Source organism: Eulemur rufifrons, chromosome 19 (assembly GCF_041146395.1).
Source record: "Eulemur rufifrons isolate Redbay chromosome 19, OSU_ERuf_1, whole genome shotgun sequence".
Classification (NCBI taxonomy): domain Eukaryota; kingdom Metazoa; phylum Chordata; class Mammalia; order Primates; family Lemuridae; genus Eulemur; species Eulemur rufifrons.
In genome coordinates, this window is record NC_091001.1 from 90,488,408 (window position 1) to 90,511,574 (window position 23,167).

The 23,167-nt window shown below is 39.1% G+C and overlaps 1 protein-coding gene across 10 annotated transcripts in view; it reads right to left on the reverse strand.

Annotated features, from left to right (window-relative positions):
• The window catches only part of LTBP1 (latent transforming growth factor beta binding protein 1), a 384,917-nt gene that overhangs the window by 95,902 nt on the left and 265,848 nt on the right, over positions 1 to 23,167 (reverse strand). For 9 of the 10 annotated variants that reach the window (XM_069495124.1, XM_069495127.1, XM_069495126.1 and 6 more), the window contains 4 exons: positions 17,097 to 17,222; positions 15,818 to 15,943; positions 15,301 to 15,423; positions 10,476 to 10,595 (listed from right to left, as the gene is read on the reverse strand). In XM_069495124.1, the coding sequence (XP_069351225.1) occupies positions 10,476 to 10,595; positions 15,301 to 15,423; positions 15,818 to 15,943; positions 17,097 to 17,222 (495 nt within the window). The remainder of the gene's footprint in view (positions 1 to 10,475; positions 10,596 to 15,300; positions 15,424 to 15,817; positions 15,944 to 17,096; positions 17,223 to 23,167) is intronic. The other variant, XM_069495133.1, reaches the window with a different exon arrangement.

Below are 23,167 nucleotides of genomic sequence, written 5' to 3' on the forward strand. Positions count from 1 at the left end.
CAGAAGCACATTTACAATGCAAATCTAATCTTAATTCAGCATTCCAGAGTTCAGATTGCATTTGTTTGCATTGCATTTCATAAAACTGTATTCTTTCTTACAACAGAATTCAGAAATAGAGCTGTAGTAAAACATGGCAAAGGGGTGGTCCATGGGTGTGTACATGTGTGTGTTCCATGTGCATATTGAGAAGAGCCAAGGAATGGGCACTGCCTAGGTACTCTATGTTGCTTTCATAAAATACCACTAATTATGGCAAACTGACCCTACAACAAAAATAGCACTTCCAGACTGACTCATTACCCACCCTTTCTTTGGTTGTGGGAATCCACTTTCGTAAACACGGAAGGCAAACAACTTGAAAGAAGCGGCCAAGGATTGAAGCCAAAGTAAATAATGGAATAGAATGAGCCTAGACACTAGGCATGGAAATTCCAGACAGCAACAGGAAAATGTCATGTCTAGTATCTGGTTTGGTTTCAAAAATGTTAACAAGTTCAGAAATGTATGGATTGCTCTCTTTATTTATGCACCAGGGAAAGTGATTTATAGGGCCGCAGAATATAACAGCAAAATCAATTTCTAAGACCATATTTTCTCTAGGTAAAGTAAATCAACAGACGTTGCAGATTATCATTCATGAGATATGTATAAAACTTCTATTTTTTTCTAGGCAGCTTCCGTGATTAATGATGAAGCAGAATGCCTTGAGATATCTAGGGTAGCGTGATGTGTTTATTCTTTTCTTTACTTATTACAGACGTAATTGCATGGAACCAGAATCCTGTCAAGCCAATCACTTCCATGTAGACAGAATACTTTGAATTGAATGAGTACATGGAGATTCTTAAGGAGATTATGCTCTTGAGAAAAACGCACAGTAAAATATCGTTAAGGAATCTCTACAGAGGAGGAAGGTGTCTAGAAAGCAGCCACACATAAAAACACTTGATGGATGCAAATGGAATAAAACAAATTATGCATTGTATCATTAGCCCCCGACTTCTCTCTTCAACTGCAGATCTATGCAACTAGCCGGTCAGTCCACTGGACATCTCCTTCATGCCCCAGTGGCACCTCTGAGCCTTCACAGCCACCGCTGATCCCTCCCCTACCCTTTCTTTACGCTGTTTCCTATATCAATATATGGTACCATGATCCCCTCAAATGCCCAAGTCAGAAACCTGGGAGTCATCCCTTCTAGATTCTTTGTTCTCCCTCTTTCCTCACATCCAATTTATTGCCAAGTCATATCAATACACCTTCCAAATATCTCTCAAATGCACCCACTTCGTTTCATTCCTACTACTTTGATTCCCTCTCACCTGGATTACTGCCATAGTTTTTTAATTTTCTTTTCTAAGGCTTGCCTTCTCTAATCCATTATCCAGCTTGCAGACAGAGTAAACTTTCTAAAATAGTAATCTGATCAGTGGTGTTGCTCCTCTACTTTAAAATCCTTCAGTGGTTTTCAGTGTTCTTCAATTTGGTCAAGGACATGAACTTGTGGGCCCTCGGGTGGTAATGACAGCAGAAGACTTGGCCCCCAGTCTCCCATCAATCCCACCAGTGCGATGATTTGAATACAGTTTGTCCCCACCAATACTCATATTGAAACCTGGGCCCCAATGTGGCAGTGCAGGGAGGTGGCGCCTTTAAGATCAGGTCATTAAGATGGATTAATGTCTTTCTTGTGAGACTGGGTTAGTTGTCTTGGGAATGGATTTGTTCCCCAAGAGAGTGGGTTGTTATGAAGCAAGATTGCCCCTCATGTTTGCCCTCTGCAACCGCCTGCTTCACCTTCCACTTCTCTGCCATGTTATGACACAACACAAGGCGCTCACCAGACGCCAACCAGACACGCCATCTCATCTTGAACTTCCCAGCCTCCAGAACCGTGACCTAAATAAACCTCTTTTCTTTATAAATTACCCAGTCTCAGGTGTTCTGTTAAAGCAACACAAAATGGGCTAAGTCAGTAAGCACGGTGGTCCCTACTCACCCCACCATCCACCCCTGTGTTTGCCTCACCCCTGCAGCAGCAGCAGCAGAAGACTGTGTCTTTGGTTTCCATATTGGAGCTCAAAATTTATCTTTCTCTAAGATATGGTCTTACAGAATATTCCTATTACCCAAATATTTCCAATGCCAATACAAAATGAGTTCAAAAGGCCTTTGTGCGTTATCTCAACCAGAAAACTTACCACGAAAACGTTGTGTTCATAAAAAAATGGGTTCTAAATTTCAAACAACCAATTTACCAACAGACATTTGTGATGTAACAATTTGGCATTTCCCATTCAATGAATTAATTAAACCTTCCAGTGTAATAAAGTTGCCAAAGGTTTACAAGGTTGGACTTGACAGGTATGACAGTTCAAAGACTTATGCATCCCTCTTGCTATATACGATTACCCGATCCAAACTGATTCTCCTCATCTACAACGCCCCAGGAGACTCTAACAAAATGCCTTGTTAACAACTGGATGTGCCACACCTACAGGATGTCCCGGTCCGGTCATCTAACAACTGTCAGAAAAGGCGGTCAGGTCAGTGTGGCATGATTTATCCTGGATGAAGCCTGGCTGACTTTTACGATCATCACTTCCTTTTAAAAATGTTTCACCTCATCATTTGAATCATGTTTTCTACAGTTCTTTGTCAAGAGCAATGTGAAGTTGAGTGGTCAGTAATTCCCAGACTCTACCTTCTTTTCTCTTTGAAGGGAAATGAGAACATTACTCTCTCTAGCTCTCTGGCAACTTTCCATCCTCCACAATTTCACAAAGATGACATCCAGCTGGCCAGCGATGCCACCTTTCTAGTCCTCTCATTGCCTTGGGATATAATTCATCTGGGTCTGGAACCTTTTCCATGTCCTTTCCTAATATCCTGGGAACATACCAGACTGCCTCAAGCCCCTCCCTGGTGGGCATGACCCACCAGGTACAGAGGGTGTTTGTTCAGTGACTGATATCCCCCAGTCATGTTCTCCCAAGGCTGTGCCCCCTTACACTTCACCTATCAGCTCCTTGGAGTTGGCCAGAATTTGTCCCAGAACAACAATTTACCTGAATTACTTCCAGTAATTTCAAGGAGATGAATATGTCAACGCAACACGGTGAACCAAACATTTTTCTGAGGCCATCCAACCGCATTTAATTCCCTAGTAATCAACCCAGACTTTAATGAGTGAGTACTATCTGAAACAGAATCTTATTCTAGTACTACAAGCTACATGAAAATACAGGACTCTCCCCTACCCCAAAGGTGCCATTCCTTCAGTGGTTCCTCAACTATTCTTTTCATATAATCTTTTATACTAAAGATGACGAGTGAACATATTTGACAGAAAAGCAATCATGGCAAAATGAGAGACAGATGCTAGTCGAGGCGGTGTGATGAAATGGCCTCAACTGCACTTGAGGTATAGTGAATCCTTGGGATCTTGTGCCCCTCCTCAATTCTAATGAAGTTAAAATATGCGGTAGCAGAGCTGATGACAACAATTTGTCACATAATCCTCAAAGAACCATCAGTTTTTCAGAACTGGAGAAGAACCAATTCTGTGCACATCCTACATGAAGTGCCAAAGCTGATCTCGGAAAATCAAACCACTAATCCCACCAAATGACTGGCTTCCTGCCTCACCTTTCCAAAGGAACATTTTGTCTTTCAGCAAAACTCAGCTACAGCTACCAAAGGTGCAGACCTGCTATCTCAAACTCTACAATCCTTAAGCCACTGTTATTACTGTTTGCAAGGGACGATTCCAGCCCACGTGGACTTCTCCTTTTTTATGAACTTTTATTTTCCTTATTGCCTTAATTATATTGTTTTGTATAATTTTCTCATGGGTACATGAGGGGTAAATGAGATACAGTACAGAACCACTGGGGGCCACTGGATTTAGAGATAAAAGACCTGGAGTCATGTCCTAGTTCTGACATTTATTACCTGTGACCTTGAGCAAGTTCATTAACTACTTTGGGAATCAATTTCCACATCTGTACTTCAGGGATGATTGCCTTGAGGATCAAACAAAACGATCAAGTCGAAGTCCTTTGTAAACTGTATAATGTGCTAGAAGTTTTTTGTTATAATAATTAGTCTTCCCACACAGGGATTGTCCCTGCCTTGAAAAGTATTTTTTTAATAACCTTTATTTTGAAATAGCTTCAGTTTTTTAAAAAGTTCCCAAAAAAGTACACAGCACTCCCTTATACCCTTCACCTTATTTCCCTAGTTCTTACTATTTATGGATTATTTGTGAATAATTTCAAATGATGCCCTATTACATTTTTTTTCTTTTTGTCCTCTTTTTCTTTTATTTCAATGGATTTAGGGGGTGCAAGTTGACTTCCATTACATGTATGTAATGTACAGTGGTGAAGTCTGGGCTTTTAGTGTACCCATCACCCAAACAGTGTACATTGTACACGATAAGTAACTTTTCATCCCTCACTCTCACCCCACCCTCTCCCCTTTTAAGTCTCCAGTGTCCATTATACCACTTGTGTCCTTGCATAGTCAGAGCTTAGCTCCCACTTTTAAGTAAGAACATGCAGCATTTATTTTTCTGTTCCTGAGTTCCTTCACTTAGGATAATGCCCTCCAAGTCCATCGAAGTTGCTTCAAAAGACATTATTTCATTCTTTCTTATGGCTGAGTAGTACTCCATGGAATGAATACACACACACACACATACACACACATATGTATGTGCGTGTGTGTATATAGAGAGAGCGAGTGAGCACATTTTCTTTATCCACTCATCAATTGATGGACACTTAGGTTGATTCTGTATCTTTATGATTATGAATTGTGTTGCCATAAACACAATGGCAATGTGCTATAATGATTTCTTTTCCTTTGGATAGATACCCAGCAGTGGGCCTGAAGGACAGAATGGTAGATCTACTTTTAGTTCTTTGAGAATTCTCCATATTGATCTCCATAGAGGTGGTACTAATTTACATTTCCACCAACAGCGTGTAAGTGTTCCCCTTTCACCACATCCTTGCCAACATCTGTTGTTTTTTGAAAAAGTGGGGGGTGGGAGGTTGTTGTTTTTACAATTTCGAATCTTCTCTGGCATCTGGCAGATACACAGTTAAGTGCTCAATAAATAGCTTAATGATTGATTAGAAGACTCCTTTAGAATATAATGATTTAGGGATAAGATTGATGTTTGCACCTTTTATAAAAATCTGAAAAACGTACATGTTGTATTCAGTTACCATCTTATGTAAAATAAATAAATGTAATATAAAGTCCTCAATTTCAGATTAGGCTATGAATATTCATATATTCCATAAAGGTTAAACACTGAATCTTGAAATCTGAAAATAAATTCTAGTGTGAAAAGAACTTACAGAACAATGAGCTCTCCACATTCTCGGTGCAAAGTCATCCTGAAAATTCTCTATGCCTGGTTTTGGTTAAGGCTGTGGCTAATCAGTCATCAAGTACATTGACTGATTTAAGTTCTCCCAATGCTTAAGACCTATTACATTTAGAAAGGTTAAATGGGAGTCAGAAAGTCATCCTTAACTTAATTAGAGACTAACAAAGAAAGATTACTCTGATAAAATCTCAGAAATCTGTGTTCCCAGGTCACATGATCTGTCATGGACTCAACTACAAAGCAAGACAATAACGTAAACCCCAGAAGAGCTAGCTGCACACATCCAATGGGTGAGATATTCCGCCTTGCGAAGGTAAGCAAAGACAATGAAGTGAAAGAATGGACATAGCGGCATGATTATAAAAGCCCGAACATTTGTTAGGAATCATTAACAACCCCACAGAGAAGTATCATGATTTCCACGAAGTATCTTCCAGCTAAGTAAAAATGCTAAGAAGTTGAAAGAAAACCACAAAATTACTTAAATTCATAAGAGAAAGCTCCTATGACATAGGGAGAGTCAAAAACTATATGGCACATGCTTAAACAAGGCCAAAGAGAATACTGTTATATAAAGAAATGTAACACATAACTCACTTCAACAGGTATCAGTTATTACTGCATTTTTTATGTTTTAGGACAAAGTTAGCAAAGAGGAGGGTCATATGGTTGGAGGAAGAAGGGTTGTAACATTTAATGGGTCCCACCATGTGTTAGACACCTTACTAGGTGCTTTATGTCGCTTATTTAATTCTGGCAATAAACCCTATGAAGCAGTATTTCAATTCCCATTTCACAGATAATGGAACTAAGCTTCAGAGAGGTCACTTAGCCCAAACTCTGTCTAAATTCAGGGAACTAAGATCTCTACGTCAGAGATGCCAAATGTATCTTTAAGAGATTAAATCCTAGAGAGTTTCCTCAGGGGGTGGCTCTCATCAGGTTTGAATCAGGCCAGCTCTCCACAAGTCAAGAGAAACCTGCAAATTGAGTACCTGACAGGCTGGCTTCCCTTAGCAAAGGACCCGGGTGAAGCAGCCAGTTGGAGCTGGCCAGAACTCAGGGTGACGAAACAGTCATTAAAGGCGGGGATCGGGCGGGCAACAACTCCAGGCTGAATGTCAGTCCAAGGAATACAGTGTTGAATGATGAAAGTGGCTCTCGGGAGAAGAACAAAATCCACAACTTGAAAGAAGAAGCTACATTAGCAGAAGAGCCAACAAGAGTTGCCAAAAAGCATTAAGGGATGATGTGTGTTAGGTAGAGTCTGAAATGATAGCTATTTGATGTGGATAATAAACTATTGAGAAGAAAGGATTACATGCCCTGAACTAAACACTAGGAAAAAGTAGAGTCCTCTAGACAACACCTGCTAACATTTTACCTGTTGCTGCCCACAATAATTTCTGTTCTAATTCATAAATCAAGGAGAAGCATCAATCAGTAAGATCCAGCTTACGTGGCATGAATACAAAGAGACCATTAATGGTTTAGCCAAGTTCATCCTTTAGTCAGTGAAAGAAGCAGAAAGTATAACTGGCATAAAACCCTTGCAAAATATAGGGGTTGAAACAGAAATTCTCTGTGAAGTCATTTAACAGAAAAAAAGAGTCAAATCAACATGAAGATAGATGAGTTTTGTAAAAAGCCATAGGTATAATGCCAAGTTTAAGTAATATTATGTAAAACACTATACACGTTTAATTATAACAATGTAAAAATATACAGTCAAGGAAAGGACAGTTGTAGAAAAAAGATACTAAGATTTATGGAACACAACAGCCCTGTGAGACAGAGATTATCATCTCTACTGATGACAACTAACAAATGCCAAATGTAGGACTTTTCTCCAAAATGGTGTGACTATAGAAAATTTCAAGAAGTCTTTAATGTTCTCACGTAGAATTTTCAACTAAAAACAGAGGGGGAAAAAACTCATCAATATATTCTATGTTATCTGGACTAAAAGGATGTAAAAAGCCATAAACTGGTCACAGGTAACTGTTACAGATGGAAACAAATGACTAGCAAGGAACAGCTTGTTAGTAACTTCCCACTGGAACATGCTGGAATCTCTAAAGCCTCCCTATCTTTTTCTTTATTTTTTTTCATGTCATACATCTGACATACCATATATTTTACTTGTTTACCTGTTTATTTATAGGCACAAATGAGGGGAAAGACTTTATTTTGTTCACTCTCAATCCCCAGTGTTCTGGAAAAATACCTAGTGCGTAGTAAGCACGCAATATATTTGTTAAATGAATGAATAAATATATATCAAGTTGTGTTATCAATGAGTTTAACTCAAAAATAGACTTAAGTAACAACTGCACCTTCTGAAAAGTATTTTAGGGTGCCAGAAGTACAAAGGTGAGAGTTAAAATGCATAAAGGCACAAAAAAATAGCACTGAGCATTCATTAGCACTGTTAGAGTTTAGCAGAAAAATCCAATCCACCCAATTGGCTCAATATGAGAAGAAAGGCACATTGCAGTATCTGCTTTTTGTCACAGTCAACTTTTCAACATTTGAAAACACTAGTACTATAAAAAATTAAGATGGAAAATCTATTTCAGTATAACCTGCAAAAGCTCTCCTGAGAAATTCAGAAGAGCTGCAAGTCCAATAAGAACAATGGATGGAACCACAATTAAATCACAGTGGAGTGGCTTGACCTGTAGATTATGTAGAGCCTAACATTCTACCCAAAGCAGAAGGAAAGAGTACACTGCCTACTTTTAGTAATAGGAAATATATGACCTCAGCAATGCAAAAATGAAAGCTATTGCTTGGAACAAGGGCTGAATGTGTGGCTTTAGCTGAGTTGAGCAAAAGAGTGACCTAATATTTCTACTTATGATTCTACGCATCTGGTTGGCAAAGTAAAACTACTTTTAAATGAGGTGCTGTGTTTCTGTCACTAAACTGAAGCAAAACGTTTATATATGTATATATACACACATACACACACATGTGCACATATAGGTATAAGAACTCATTTAGTATTATTTACATTGAAGAGCAATCATTTGCCAATTTGGTGAATTACATTCCACTAGTAAATTCATGAATCAGGGCTGCATTTATGCTACTATTGCAAATGTAGTTATTGAAGGCAGAGTTCAGGCTCTGCTCCTGGATTATGCATCGGTATGTGAAAATAAAAATACACATGAAACCTTGATAGGCAGCTATGAAATTTATGCCAAATAGGAACATTAAAACCAAATGTATGCCCTGATTAGCATCAATTACAAAAACAATTGCTTATTAAATAAATAACTAATGAATAAAAATCTTTTCCTCAAAAATCTACATCTCATAGCTCCATTGATAGAGGCTCTTGGGGGATGGGCTGGGGGTTCAGGACAGGGGGGCCCTGCACCGTGACAGAGGCTGCACTGGTGCTGCCTGGTGATGAGCACAAAGCTTCAACATTGGGGGTGCTTCTGCCATCCCCACTAAAATATCTGAATGTCTTCCCAGAGCTATCAGGATAAAGACCAACATTTTTAACAGAACCCAGAGGGCCTTGCATAGTCTGTCCCCTCATCTTGCAGCAAATCTTTCCTTGTTCTCTGTCCTTCAGGAACATGGCCTGCCTCCTCCTTCTACAAACTTGCATATGGCTCTTTCTTCTGCCCCAAATGTTCTCCTTCTCACCCCTTTCCCCAGTTAAACCTCAACTCAATTTTCCTAAGGGCAACTCATTCTACCATGTGCTCTCATAGCATCACACAGCCCTCCTTCCCAGTGCCAGTCTCATTTGTGAGTTTGCGTTTATTTGTGAGATGTTTGGGTGCATGTCAGTTTCCCCACCTGATAGGAAGCGCCATGAAGAAGGGGTCATGTCTGTTTTTGCCCCTCAGTGTATCCCAGAACTTAGTACAACTCTAGGTATATACAGTAAGTTACTAAGCATTTGGAGAAGAAAAGAAAGAAGGAATGAATGAATGAAAAGTTTAACTCACATATTCAGAGTTCTGACATGGAGCGGAGAAGAGTTCAACTTTTAAGAAAAAACGATCAAATGGTAGACAGACACACAAAGGACAACCAGTAATGGGGAGAGCTAACTGCAACACAGGTAATTAGCACTAAAGCAAATTTATCACTGTATCATCCTCAATGCCTAAAGCACTGCCATCGCTACTTCTATTGGAAGTGTGGGTGTGTGTTTCCTAATTCTGTCTGTGGTAGCTTCTCCTTATGCCTCTTCTCTCTTTTGTGTTTTGCTCTCTATCTTTCTCCTCCCTGTAACACTAACTATTATATTTGGTTTTGGTTATTTATCACATTAGGGATAGTTTCAATCATAATTATTAATACTTGCCCCATCTAGAATCTCACATCCTTCATGCCAAGTCATTTTCTTATTTTCTCCATGGTTAAAAGTTACTTAGAACTTTTCTTAGGATGACATAATTTTATTGCATTTTATTTTTTTTATTTTGAAATGAGGCTCACATTGGCATTGCACTGCTCTATCAGAAAACGGGCTGCTATAACTTGGATGTTTGTCTCTCCAGAGGTCATGTTGAAATCTGATCCCCGATGTTGGAGGTGGGACCTAACTGGGGGTGTTTGTGTCATGGAGTGGACCCCTCATGAATGGTGCTGTCCTCATGGTAATGAACAAGTTCTTGTACTATTAGTTCCAAGGACAGCTGGTTGTTAAAAAGAGCCTGGCACCCCTCTTCCTCCTCCTGGATTGGGGTGCCTTGTCTCCTCCTGCCCTTGGACTTCAGACTCCAGGTTCTTTCACCTTTGGAGACTTGGACTTGACCAGCGGCCTCCTGAAGGCTCTCAGGCCTTTGGCTTCAGACTGGGGGCTCACTACCAGCTCCCCTTGTTTTGAGGCTTTCACACGTGGACTGAGCCATGCCAGCTTGGAGACGGCCTATGGTCGGACTTCGCCTTTGTAACTATGTGAGCCAATTCTCCCTAATAAACTCCCTTTCATTCATATATGTCTCCTATGGGTTCTATCCCTCTGGGGAACCCTGACTAATACACAGGCCAGGCATTAGAAACAAATCTTTGGTAAGAACACTATAGTACCTACCAAGGCACTGTCCATTCCAGCCTCGGAATCCTTCTGTGCAGGGAACACACTGGTAAGATCCAGGAGAATTCACACACTGCTCATCCGGACAAGTAGTTGGGGTCAAACATTCATCAATATCTGAAAAATCAAAAAACTAGGTCACAAACATTCTATCTGAATACTAAAGTGAAATCTTACTTTCGTGATGAAGCCAGGGGAAAGCATGTTATATCTACATTTCAGTGGGAAAAACAATAACTGGGTGAGGTGAGACATTGTATTTATACGTACACATACAGCAGTAATGCATGGTCAGGTATACCTGGATTAAAACACTTACATACATTCTAAGGAAGAACTTGGCCCCAATTCTTCAACTGGCAGGGCCAGGGCTCTCCACTCTGGGAGGTGACAGCTCCTCTAGGGCCACTTTTTGGACATGAGACCTTTCAAGTAATAGCACAGCTTGCCAGAAAGAAATACAGGAATAGGGACGGGCATGAGGAAGCCGTATATCCACCTGGCTAGAGGTTCTTTCTGCAGACATTGGATGCTCTAGGGAAATCCTCACTTTGGCTTTTGTGGGCCCAAGAATATCCTAGGTTTGAATAATTTAAAACCCTTTACATGACAGCAATTCCTTGGAGGTGGAAAAAGAACATTAGGAGAGTGAACTCATCACATACTTTCAAGATTTTCCAGAAAATATAGTGATATGATATGGTAACATTTTGTAGTAAAAACACACCTTTTCACATTCATAGCTAACTGAAGTTATTATTTACTATTCTTTTGGATTTGGGGAGAAAAAAATGTCACCTTAAATATGGTTGGGGTTGTGGCAGAGATAACTATTACAACAGCTTCAGGCATTTTTAAGACTCAGAAAAACAAGAAAATGGGGAAAAAGTAAGATATAGGGGAGAAGCCAACAGTTTAAAATGAGTGGTAACACCTTAAATACTAGTCCCACTTGAAGTAAGTGTTTTTCTGGAGGTGGATATTGAATTCAAATGGGTGGATTTAACGTCTGAGTGTCCCAATACAAAACGTATACAGGACCCCTAATCATACTTAAAATACAAACAGATTTTTAGGACAAGATAAAAATGAAAGAAATATATAATGGGTACACTAAATACCCGTGAGTATTTGACGTCTTCATTCTGGTAAATTCTTAAAAATTATCTCCTATTACGTATCATTAGACAACTGTGAAAAGATGCTTAAAGTGAAAAAGTTGAAGATGATATTAACAAAATAAGCATTAGGTCAGTGTTGTAATTTTTTTTCTATCAGTAAAAGTTCTTGCCAATAGAAAATGACACACAGTGGTTTTTTTAGGTCAGATGTTCTGGGACTTCTTGTTCTGCAAATAGATGGTGCTTGCCAGTTTCATTTCCAAACAGCATTACATTCTCCTGTGGATGGGATTTTGTTTTTTAAAATAGAAATATAACTGTTAAATCAAAGAAAGTAAATGGGACTGGCTGGTCCAGTAAATAAGGTACAATGTTGAGCAACATAGACTAACATCCCTGAACTTCTAGCTGCTCTCACCTCTGTTTGCTTTTGCCCTCATCTATAAATTACGGACTACCTGCCTTGTATTAAGTCATTAAATGTGAAGTGTCCGATTTTGAATCAAAAGTGTCATTTATTATATCTCAAACAAGAAGCAGTACAATTAATCAAAGTATGTGCCTAAACTATTGACATAGTTTTACCATCTTAATGGTAGCTTGCTTATGCTGGCAGCGAAGAAGCCTGGAGAATGAGTGGTGATGAAGTTGCAAAAGGCGTTTTCCACAACTTGTTGTGAATTGAATATTTTTCCTTGCAAGAAGTGGTCCAGAGCCTGGAAGAAGTGGTAGTCAGTTGGTGTAAGGTCTGGTGAATACGGTGGATGACAGAGAGTTTCCAAGTCCAGACTCTGTAGTTTGAGCAGCGTTGTTTGTGTGATGTGGTCAAGCGTTCTCTTGCAAGAGGATTGGCCTGTCTCTATTGACCAATCTCGGCTGCTCAATCGCAAGCACCCTCCTCATTTCCTCTAATTGATTGCAGTAGACATCTGCTGTAATCGACTGATCAGGTTTCATGAAGGTGTAGTGGATAATGCCAGCGCTAGCCACCAACACCATTAGCTTCTTTTTTTGATGAATGTTCAGTTTTGGGCTCTGTTTTGGCACTTCATCCGTATCCAACCATTGTGCCGAACACTTGCAATTGTCAAAAAGAATCCATTTCTCATCACACATAACAATATGGTGTAGAAATGGTTCACCTTTATGTCGTGACAGCAAAGAAAGGCAGCTTTGAGAGGATTTCTCTCTTCTGACACTTGTTTAATTCATGCGGAACCCATCTATCCAGCATCTTTACCTTGCCAATTTGTTTCAAACGGTCCAATATTGTTTGACTAGTAACGACAAACCTTGCTAATTTACATGTAGGTTGAGATGGATTCGCTTCTACTACAGCTTTCAGCTCATCACTATCCACCTTGGTCTCAGGTCACCCACATGGCTCATTTTCAAGATTGAAATCACCAGAACGGAACTTCTCAAACCATCCACATCCTGTGCATTCACTAGCCACATCCTTCCCAAACTCTTTGTTGGTATTTTGAGCTGTCTGTGCTGCATTGGTTCCACGATAGAACTCATTCAAAAATAACATGGATTTTTCACTTATCCATGGTTTCACAAAAATTGCTCTAAAAAATTTTGAAAGATAATCACAAGCCAACACGTGTTTGCAAGATTGAGGATGTAAAAATAAAACAAGAAGTGTCGAAGTGAAATGTCAGAGATACTTAAGGAAATCGGACATTTCATACTTAATAACCTAATAATACCTTAACAGAATAAAGTAAGGATGAATGAGATAATGTCTGTGAACTACAATAGACTCCTTGGAGACCGGTGCTGTTTGAAAGCAACTTCGTTAGTGACAGCTGAGAAAATCTTCAGTGAGCCAGAAGCCTGGGGACCTTTGGTTCTGGTCCATGATGAAATTAGAACACGGCCACATTGCTTGGCTCCTTCTTTTCATGCCTTTTCATGGGGATAGAATTATATATTATTTACTCAGGGAACCCTGGTAATATTTCTGCTAAATATTTCTTCATATATTCAGTATTATTGAATATTCCCCTATCAGCTTTCAATTTAATTACATAATTTTCAAATTTCTTTCCTCCTCCTTCTTATCCTTATTACTTACATGTCTTACCTCCCCATTCTGGGACTATCTGCAGAACTGAAGGGTCAGTATTTGAGTTCTTTAAGAGGCACTGCTCTGCACATAAATGCTTGTCAAAAAAAACCCACCCCTCTTTTAAGAACTTCCCGCAACTACAGATGTACTGAGAAGATCTATATCAACAGAAAAGGAGTCAGGAAAGAGGGAGGTTTAAAGAAACTAAAACAGCAATAAAACTAACAAGGTGACAGGCATCCTATAAGTTACTGCAACATGTATTTATTTTCATGACAACCCTGAAAGCCGGTGAAGCACTAAGTCTCAAAGGTGCTAGGTAACTGGCTCTGGGTCAGGTAGTTACTCAGTGTGGGGGTCGTGAGCTGATTCCACAGTCCTTGTTCTCCCCTATTCCCACTGCCTCTCTACACACAGCAGAGGGGAGTTCCCCAGAAGAGGAGAGTAAGGACACTGCACCTGTGCTTGTCCCATCGCTCCCGTGCCATAGGGGGAGGGTTCATGGCTCCATTCTGATCCGAGCCGATCAGAAATCCAGTAACAAAACACTCCCACTTCTCTCCAGATTAGAACCCCAGGGGCCAAGGCAAGAGGCCAGCAGGAGCGGCGAGTGTAGGCTGCCAAAAAATGTCTAATTAGCTCTCCCTCCAGGCCTCGGTCATTAGAGCTATGAAGAAAACCAATATGCAGACGCCAAGGGACAGTTGAGAGCAGCTGTGCCAACCTAGTCTACCCCTCCCGACCTCCAGAGAAGCCCAGCCTGTCAGACAGGAGGCTGACCCCCGGCCGGCCAGGCAGGGAACCCCAAGGAACCAGGACTGTGCCCAAGTCCCCTCGCTCAGAGACCCCTAGTCCTTCGTCCTCATGTTTCCATGGCAGGTTTTCAGCAGAAGCTCAATGTATTTCTGCGTGAAAATAATTACAAAAAAGTACCACAGTGGTTTCCAAATGATCCCGTGTAACTCAGATATGAGCGTGAGCAGAAATATGAAATGAATAATAATTTTGACCATGCTAAAAATATTTTTCAAAACATTTTTATAATGAAAGCAAACTCATTGCTGTGGTCAGTAATGAAGAAATTTTATCTAGCACAGTTGGAATGTGACCCAGAGTTGGTCAGACAGTGCTTCTGCAGGGAGTCTGCAAGAAAGTCCCAGAACACGTGTAAAAGAAAGCAGCTGAGACAAAGGAATGTAACAATGTGAAAAGGTCAAAAATAAAAAAAAATCAACACTGGTTACACCTGCACCGTGTTCCCAGATGAATGATCCAGACTCTAATTAATTCTGGGTTTGTACTAAGATACCATGCAATTAATTGTTCTAAAGTGATTTCACTCCAAATACCAGGGTAGGCAGATATTAGGTGAAAAATAATAAGAGCATGAAGATGGAAAATAATCCAGACAGAGCCACTGAAGGGAGGCAAAGAGGCGGTGAGTCCAGAAAGCCGGAAGAGTCTGGAGAAGCTGGTGTCACGCTCGGGGTGGTGGAAAGAAACAAAAACCAGGCGAAGCGCCTGCCAGCCCTGGCTGGGGTCTGGACCCTGCTCTGCAGGTCACAGTGACGTGTGCTCAGCACCTACAGGTGGCACCGTCCCCTTGCTCTCTCAGCACACTCACCCTCGCAACGGCCTCCCCGGGTCATGCGGTACCCGCTGTCGCAGTATTCACACCGGAAGGCCCCCTCGGTGTTGATGCAGTGCCCTTCCCCACACACGTCCGGCCTCAGGCACTCGTCAACATCTACGCGGAGCAGAAAACACCCACAAGTTGTTGTTTTCCAGAATATTACTTTAGACCTCTCCCATCTCCCAGCTTAGTTCAAATTTAAAAATGAAGTAACTGATTTCTATTATCACCCCTTTGATTTATTTGACACACTTTGAAATCGAGTTTTGATTCCTGTGGGGTCCAAAAGTAACATTTAATGCATCACACAGTGGACACCTTCCTTCAAAAATGTTGGAGGAAAAAAAATCCATTTTTATATTCTCCCAGTATCTAGCAGATTGCTATGTTGTGACAGGTATTTAATAAAAATCCTGGTTGTCTCACTAAGCATTAGACTGATGGGGTCCTGGGGGATCTGAAACCCCAGATCTGAGGGTTTGTACATCAGCAAGAACACTGCCATTACCTATGCAGCTAGTACCCTCCTCACTGGCCATAAATCCCGCTGGGCAAATACACAAGAAACTTCCCTCAGTGTTTTCACAGCGTCCCTGGGAGCAGAGGTGTTGGACCTGAGTACATTCATCAATATCTGTTAACAAAAACACATATAAAAAGATTAGTCTTGTGTAGCAAGAGCTCAGGCTGTTCTGCAAAATATCATCGTACTATTCCCTGGGTACCACCAACCTTTATTACTGCTGAGGGAAATAGTGAAAGGAGACATGGTCTTTCTCCTCAAATACTTGAAGGACTGTGACTGGTATAGGGAAGAAGCTTATAGTGTTATTGTTTCAAAAGCTAAAACAAAAAAAACCATGACGTTGGTGTTTCAAAGGGACAGATGTCAGGGCAACACAGAAGGACTCTCCTGATAACTGAAATCATCTAAACAATGACATTTGCTGTCAGCACGAAGTCAGAAAGGCCACGAAACAGACTCTTCACTGTGCACACAAGTGGAGCTGGATTTGATCAACTCTATTCCCTTTTCAACTTAATAGTTTAGATTCTGAACCTGATACACACAATGTATGCAAATGAAAGAGAAACCACCAGATCAGAGCAGGTGGATGTCACCCCTTCCTACATAAACACAAACCAAATAGAAATACCCACTTATATTAAAGGAGTATTAATTAGATATGTGCCTTTGTTGCTTTATATTGGCCTTTTAACTTGGTGCTGAATTTTCTTTTTCTAAAAAAAGAGAAATTAAATTTAGAGTTATATTTAAATGACTTAACTTTCTTACACCTCTCTGAGATATATTTTTTCCAAACAAGCATATATGCAATCCCTAAATTTCTAAATTCATTGATAACTTCATGCCAGCATATATGGATTTTTAATTTAGATATATTTTTTAGAAATCAAATTTTATATACTTAGATTAATATAATTCTTTACTGTACCATATGTGTATGTGTGTATATATATATATATATATCTACATACATGTTTATAGGTAGCTATTCTTATTTACTTTATCTGAAAAATTTTTGGAAATTATTTCACCTTTATGTAAACGCATTACATTTGGTGAAATAGTAGCACTGAACTAAGTAGTAAGAGAACCTGAGGAGTTTAGCGAATCTTGTTTCGAGCTCCACAGCTGAGAGATACACATTTAAAAAAATTAAACACAGTAACACTTTCCCAAAATGGTTAAACTGGCTTAAAAAAAGGTTCTAGATGTGCAAATATTTGATATTTAATAATTTTGTCAATCAAAAGCGTCTTACCAACACATTTCCTCTGTTGTTCACTGAACTTGTAACCCTCGTAGCATATACAGGTATATCTCACCGGTAGGTTAATGCAGTGTCCTGCTCCACAGATATCAGGGTTCACAGTACATTCATTGATTTCTTTAAAAGTAAACAAAATAATGTGGAAAAAAAGAAATAAACACAAAGATTTCATTGCACTTGCAAACCATTACGGTGTTTCCTGACTAGCTAGCAATTTACTGCCAGGTACGCACTTAGAGGACAAAGTTGACGTCAGACATCAAGTATAAATTTATGTGATTACTTCATAAATGATTAATTAGTCCCAGCCAAATTCATTAATAATTCCAAATGAAACAATTTCTAAGATGACACAGAAATTCAGAAAGAGGCCAGGTTGAAAGTTATGAGAAAATCAATTCTTGATAAAATAGTTTCCAAATGGCCTATCAATGAGTCTCTATTCACTCTAGTTCATCTTACACGATGGCTTTTGAACTGTTATGTGATTTCTCCTGATAAGAAATATATAGTAACTTTCCATTCATTAGCAGGCCATATTTGAGTTCCAACAAATACATCCAACCTCCTCCAAAATTTCTCATTATTCCCCAAGAAAGACCTCCCACTTCTAACCAAAACAAAACTTCTAGATGTATCTTCCTCTTAATTTGCCAGTTTCAGTGAGAGCATATTTTATTTCTAGTGGTAAAGTGGAATCTTTTTCCAAATCTTCTCTGCTAAATTCCTCCCTTACTCTCCTACAGATCTCCAGGTGAAACGGGCTTCTTCTATAAAGCCTGTGCAAATTAACCCAGTTCAAGTCCTCACTCCACTCACCAACACACACTGCGGTGGAGGCAGGGACTTAGGAGTCTATGGTCAGGTGGAGGCCATCCAAAAAGGACCCAAAAAGGACTCAAAAATGGCTTTCGGAGATGAATTAACTCCCCTAATATTTTCTATTTTCAGTGACCTTTGTAAAGAGCTATAACAGCACAGTGGTGACAGTACGGCTGGTGGTTCGAATCACTGGCTTGGAGACAGTACAGGTACACAACTTGCTGCCCTTTATAGCTCTGCAGCACGGGCCAAGTGATCTGACCATTCTAAGCCTCACTTTTCTACATGTACAAAAGGGAAATAATCAGAATTCCAGCTTCAGAGTAGGAAATTGAAAGGGGGAACCTAAATAATGCATGTAGCCCAATGCTTGACACATTGTGTGTGCTCAATACAAGTTAGTCATTATTATTATTACTATTGTTCATAACAAAGTCATTTAAGAATATTTAAAAAAGAAATAGCACTTTTATACCAATACTACCTTGGGCTATTGCATCATTGTCATCATATAGCACACAACGCTCTAAAGAGATGCTGGCTTGGAAGAGGCCAAGGAACCCCCCAGGGTAAGTAGACGGGTGCCCCTGAACACAGCAAGCTGAAAGCACAGCTTTGTTAGAGGGGTCTGTGGCTTGAATGAGAAGAAAAACAGCAGGGCTATTGTCATTAATAACCCACTATGCATTCTGCAGAAAAAGGATGTGAAAAACAGCGCTTTCACAAAGATTCACAATGGACATGACCTACATTGGAGTTGAGGTTGCTCTCCAAAACCAAAAACCACATTCTTCATTTTTCTTAAAGAATTCACTGTGCTGTGACTTTAAGACTACTCATGCAAGTCATTTTAAAAAGGAAGTATACAAGCTGCTTATCAAGATCACCTGGAGGTATGAGACACGGATGCAAAAACCACGTATTTACAAATTACTTATACTTTTTATGAGGCTGGTTATGCTAATTCACTTTCAGAAAAATTTGTTTATAATCAGTATATTATCAAATTATAGAAAAAATAATTCAAAAGGCTAAAAACATGGGTGATTAACATGATTCTTAAAATTAAGGGACTGGCAATAACACAAACAATGAATTATGGTACATACATAGCATAGAATATTACATAATCATTAACAGGACAGGACAATGCTTATTTGTTAAAAAACACAGTTGAGCACAAATTGTAGTATAGACTATGATTTCAATTGTACTATGATACATACACAAAAGAAGATTGGAAGGAAATATATCTAAGTTGTATAAGTATGAAGATTGGTATTTTCTTCATGTTTTTCTATATTGTTCAAAATTTCTCCAAAGAGCACATATTAGTACTTTCATAAGCAGAAAAGTCTTCCTTACAAAATATTATTTCTATGTGCCAAAAATCTTCACCAGGTTATCCTTGTAGACCCTCAGGTAAGAATTCTCTTCTCTGTTTATAGGAATTTTCTAGTGAAATAGTGTGAAAAGTACATCTCTAACCATCTATTCTATATTATAGGCAGATGCTTCTTTTGAAAATTATTGTTATTTAGATTTCTTGGTTTTCTTCGTAGTTACTGAGTTTTGTTTATACCCTTCTCTGTCGTTTTCTTAAAATAGAAAGACATGTTGACAACATTTGCAAAAGGAAAATGAATTAATTAGAAGACGAATTAGTATACTCAGGGCAAGGATTCAGAAGGCTATAAAAGGGTTTAATAAGAGGCTATAAATCTGGGGTTTTCATGAAACACTTGATCGGTAGCCACTGCCCCCCTCCCACAATGCTAATTTGTTGATCAAGTATTTGTCATTTTGGACCTGCAGCCTCAAAATGGAACCTTTACACATGTGAACAAAAGTCTTCAAAAACATGTGATGCTTAATTCAAATGCGATACATTTGTAGGCCACAGTTGGCCTACATATTTTTATTGTTTCTTTTCAAGTCACCTATAAGATTGGAGAAATAGTTAAGAAATATAACTCTTTAGTCTTAGGAATTGAAATGGATATGCATAATAATGGCCTTTCCTTCCTTCCAGTCCAGTATCTTACACAGAAGCTACAAGGTGGAAACTATATTGATAAAAGAATGTTTGAGGATTTTTAGCTGATTACCTCATAGATTAAGCAGTACCTGGAGAGGCAGCTTGAAAATGTTGACCCTGACTGACAGGATCACATGTTACATGTAAGAGAATGTTCCACTGACACCACTAGAGGGTACTAAGAGATACATCAAAGGACAGAGGGGACATTTTTCTAAAACATACTTGATGATTTCCCATTGCCCATTTTCACACAAGTGATTAATTAACGTAACTGTCATCAATTTGACCTCAGAGATCCCTTTCATCTCTTTGCCAGGCAGGATTCACCCTTGTAGGTAGACAAAAAAGGGCCACACACCTTCCAAACACCTCTGTCTGCTTTCTATTCACTAGTCATCAAAATGTTAAACAACATCAAGTTTTTCTTTTTTAAGGTAAAAAACAAACTACTGGTATTTATATTTAAAAATTTTTAAACATGTCTCCCACCATCTGTCTCTGTGCTTTCCGTCCTTTTCTACTAGGTTTGCACTCTTGAGCACATGCATAGCATACAGAAAGATGAGTTCTGAGAATGTTGTCTTGAAGAAGAAAAGGAAATTTTCTGCATTTTCTGGTTTTCAGGAGAAAGACACTATGCTTTATATTCTTCTAAGACACCACTCACTCACAGGCATGGGAACCTGTTCCCAATGAATGGATCAGTTCATGTGGAAACATAGATTTCTTTGAGCAGCCTGTGTCAATATAAACCTAGACACAGGGCTCTGACACACCAGAGGCAAAGCCTCACACAGACAGCACTAATTCCTGGTGTCAGGGGTACACCGATGAATGGAAATGTCTCATCTCCTTCAGCATGCTTGGCTACCCAGGGAGGTGATCACGTGAGCGCTCCCCACTGGCCTCTTTCATGTGTCCTTCACAGGACAACCCTACCCTTTCCTACCCTATGAGCCCGCCTGAAACAACTTCACCTTCACCAGGTCAAGGACCTTATTTTCTATTTTGTTCACTGGAGTTCATTTAGAAACTGGAAAAAGAGCCATGATCAAAAGCCAATGGTAAACCAAGTGCTCTGTTTATCCCAGCAACAAGGCCAATGGTGGATTCAACGGTTTCATAACTTTACTACATTTCCTAAAATTAAATGAAAAAGAAAGCTTTTGGCAAAATATGAAAGTGAGTATGCTGACCTTTAGCATTTTTTTTTTCATCATGTCATTACTTGAATGAATAGATAAATGGAGTTTGGAAATGAAGCAGGATGATTTTACACACACACACACACACACACACACACAGAGTTCATTTTCCCTCAGCATACATAGTTTATTGAGGCTGTAATGACACTAGCAATATGCTTGAGAGACAAACGTTTTTGAAGGGGTCATTTCTGAGTTCTAGAAAATATCTGATGAGCAAATAGTTTTTAAAATGTTTCAACCATGATAATTACAGAGGTTTCCACAAGGCAGTTGTAGACATCAAAGAATAAATTTCTGGCTGGTCTGCAAGGGCCATGGAGAAAGTTCAGGAAGAGCCAGAGGAAGGCATTACATGTTAACTCAGGGAAAGGTTTACAAAAATGCCCTGGTTTCCTCACTACTCCACCATGAGCATAGATTGTCCCACAACAATTGAAACAGATGTTTCCACTTTGTAAATATTTGCCAGAGAAATAAAGGTTTGTGTTCTCCAACCTATCTTTCAGCTATTAACACACTATGCAAAATCAAGAATTTATATGCTGAAACATATAATTTATTTCAAAAAAAGTATGCCAATAATGCTGCAAGCCACCAACTCAGCTGTTAAGAGTGGAAAATACCACACTTACTTCCTGCAAATATGCAGTTCACTTTATAATTATTAATATTACATGTCAAAGTGTGTTTGGCTAAATCTGAAAAGGCTACTTCCAATCTCACCATCATAAAGATATCATCACTATGCAATGTGGAGCTGATTATATTTATTTTAGACTCTTATTATTCTATGACATTCTTCAACTTTGGGAGAAACTAATAGTAACAAATAACATTTATATCCTCTGTGTTTTTAGAGAGAAAAAAGCATTATATAACGCTCTTCAGATAATTGATTGGATTGCTCCTTAAATCTGGGTTTGGCCCTCATATCAAACCAATGGGAATATACACATTTTGATTTAAATTAAATTTGATACAAAACAGTCTTCTTGTGCTAATGTAGATCACTGTTTATAATGCAGCTTTAAGTTGCAAACTATTACAATTCAAAGACTCTCTATAATGCTCTCCCCATGAGTTCTTTCAGAAAGATTCTTTTACTATAGAAAGTGGCAGTACCTACAACTGTTACATGAGAAAAAAATTCAGCATGGCTTGTTTTCTGGAAGAAAACATTCATGCTTCAAACATGTGACAGCAGATGTTAGCACTGTATTTCTGCCAAACTCAAATTAAGCTTCTAACAAGTTGTCATCTAACAACTTCCTATAGCAGGGCTACTTTCATTCGTTTCAATCAGCTCTATAGTTCAGTTGAAGCTGAAAAACTTCAATTTGTTAGTCCTCACGCAGCTGCATTTAAATGATGGAACTGCATTTAGTTAATCTCTACAAGCTAGTTTGCAAGAAGTTTGTCCACTGAAGTCAGCCATGCCCATTCAAAACTACAGTTTACCTTCACATTGAAGAATGGAAATACAGCATTTAGGAAGAATTAATGAACTGCAGTACATGCTCTCATTGAAATTTTTCTTTTTAACATTGATGTAAAAAAATTAGAAAATCCTTGCTGATCAATATAGTAAAATCACATGTTTGTACACCTTGCAGTGCAAAGCAGGGCCTAGTATAGATGTACAGCTTAATAAAGTGGGTAGATACACATATGACCTCAGAATAAAGAGTAATAATTTTAGCCATGGCCATTTTTGAAAATCACTATCATTTCATTGTATCACTCCAAAAATACTTAGACTCACTAACCTTTCTATATCATTTCACTTGGTAAGACCAGAGTGGCTGCTGGGCAGTAAGTGTGGGAAGAGCCATGGTTCTTGGAGCGCGCACACCTCAACTATCACTGAGTCTGTGAGTGCTTCTGTACTGCTTAGTCACTGGGCATTTCATCTTGGGAGAGAGGTGCCTTAAAAACACCTTGAAGTCTGCTGTCTCGATTCAAGTATCCAAGAGAATGTATTATACATCCAC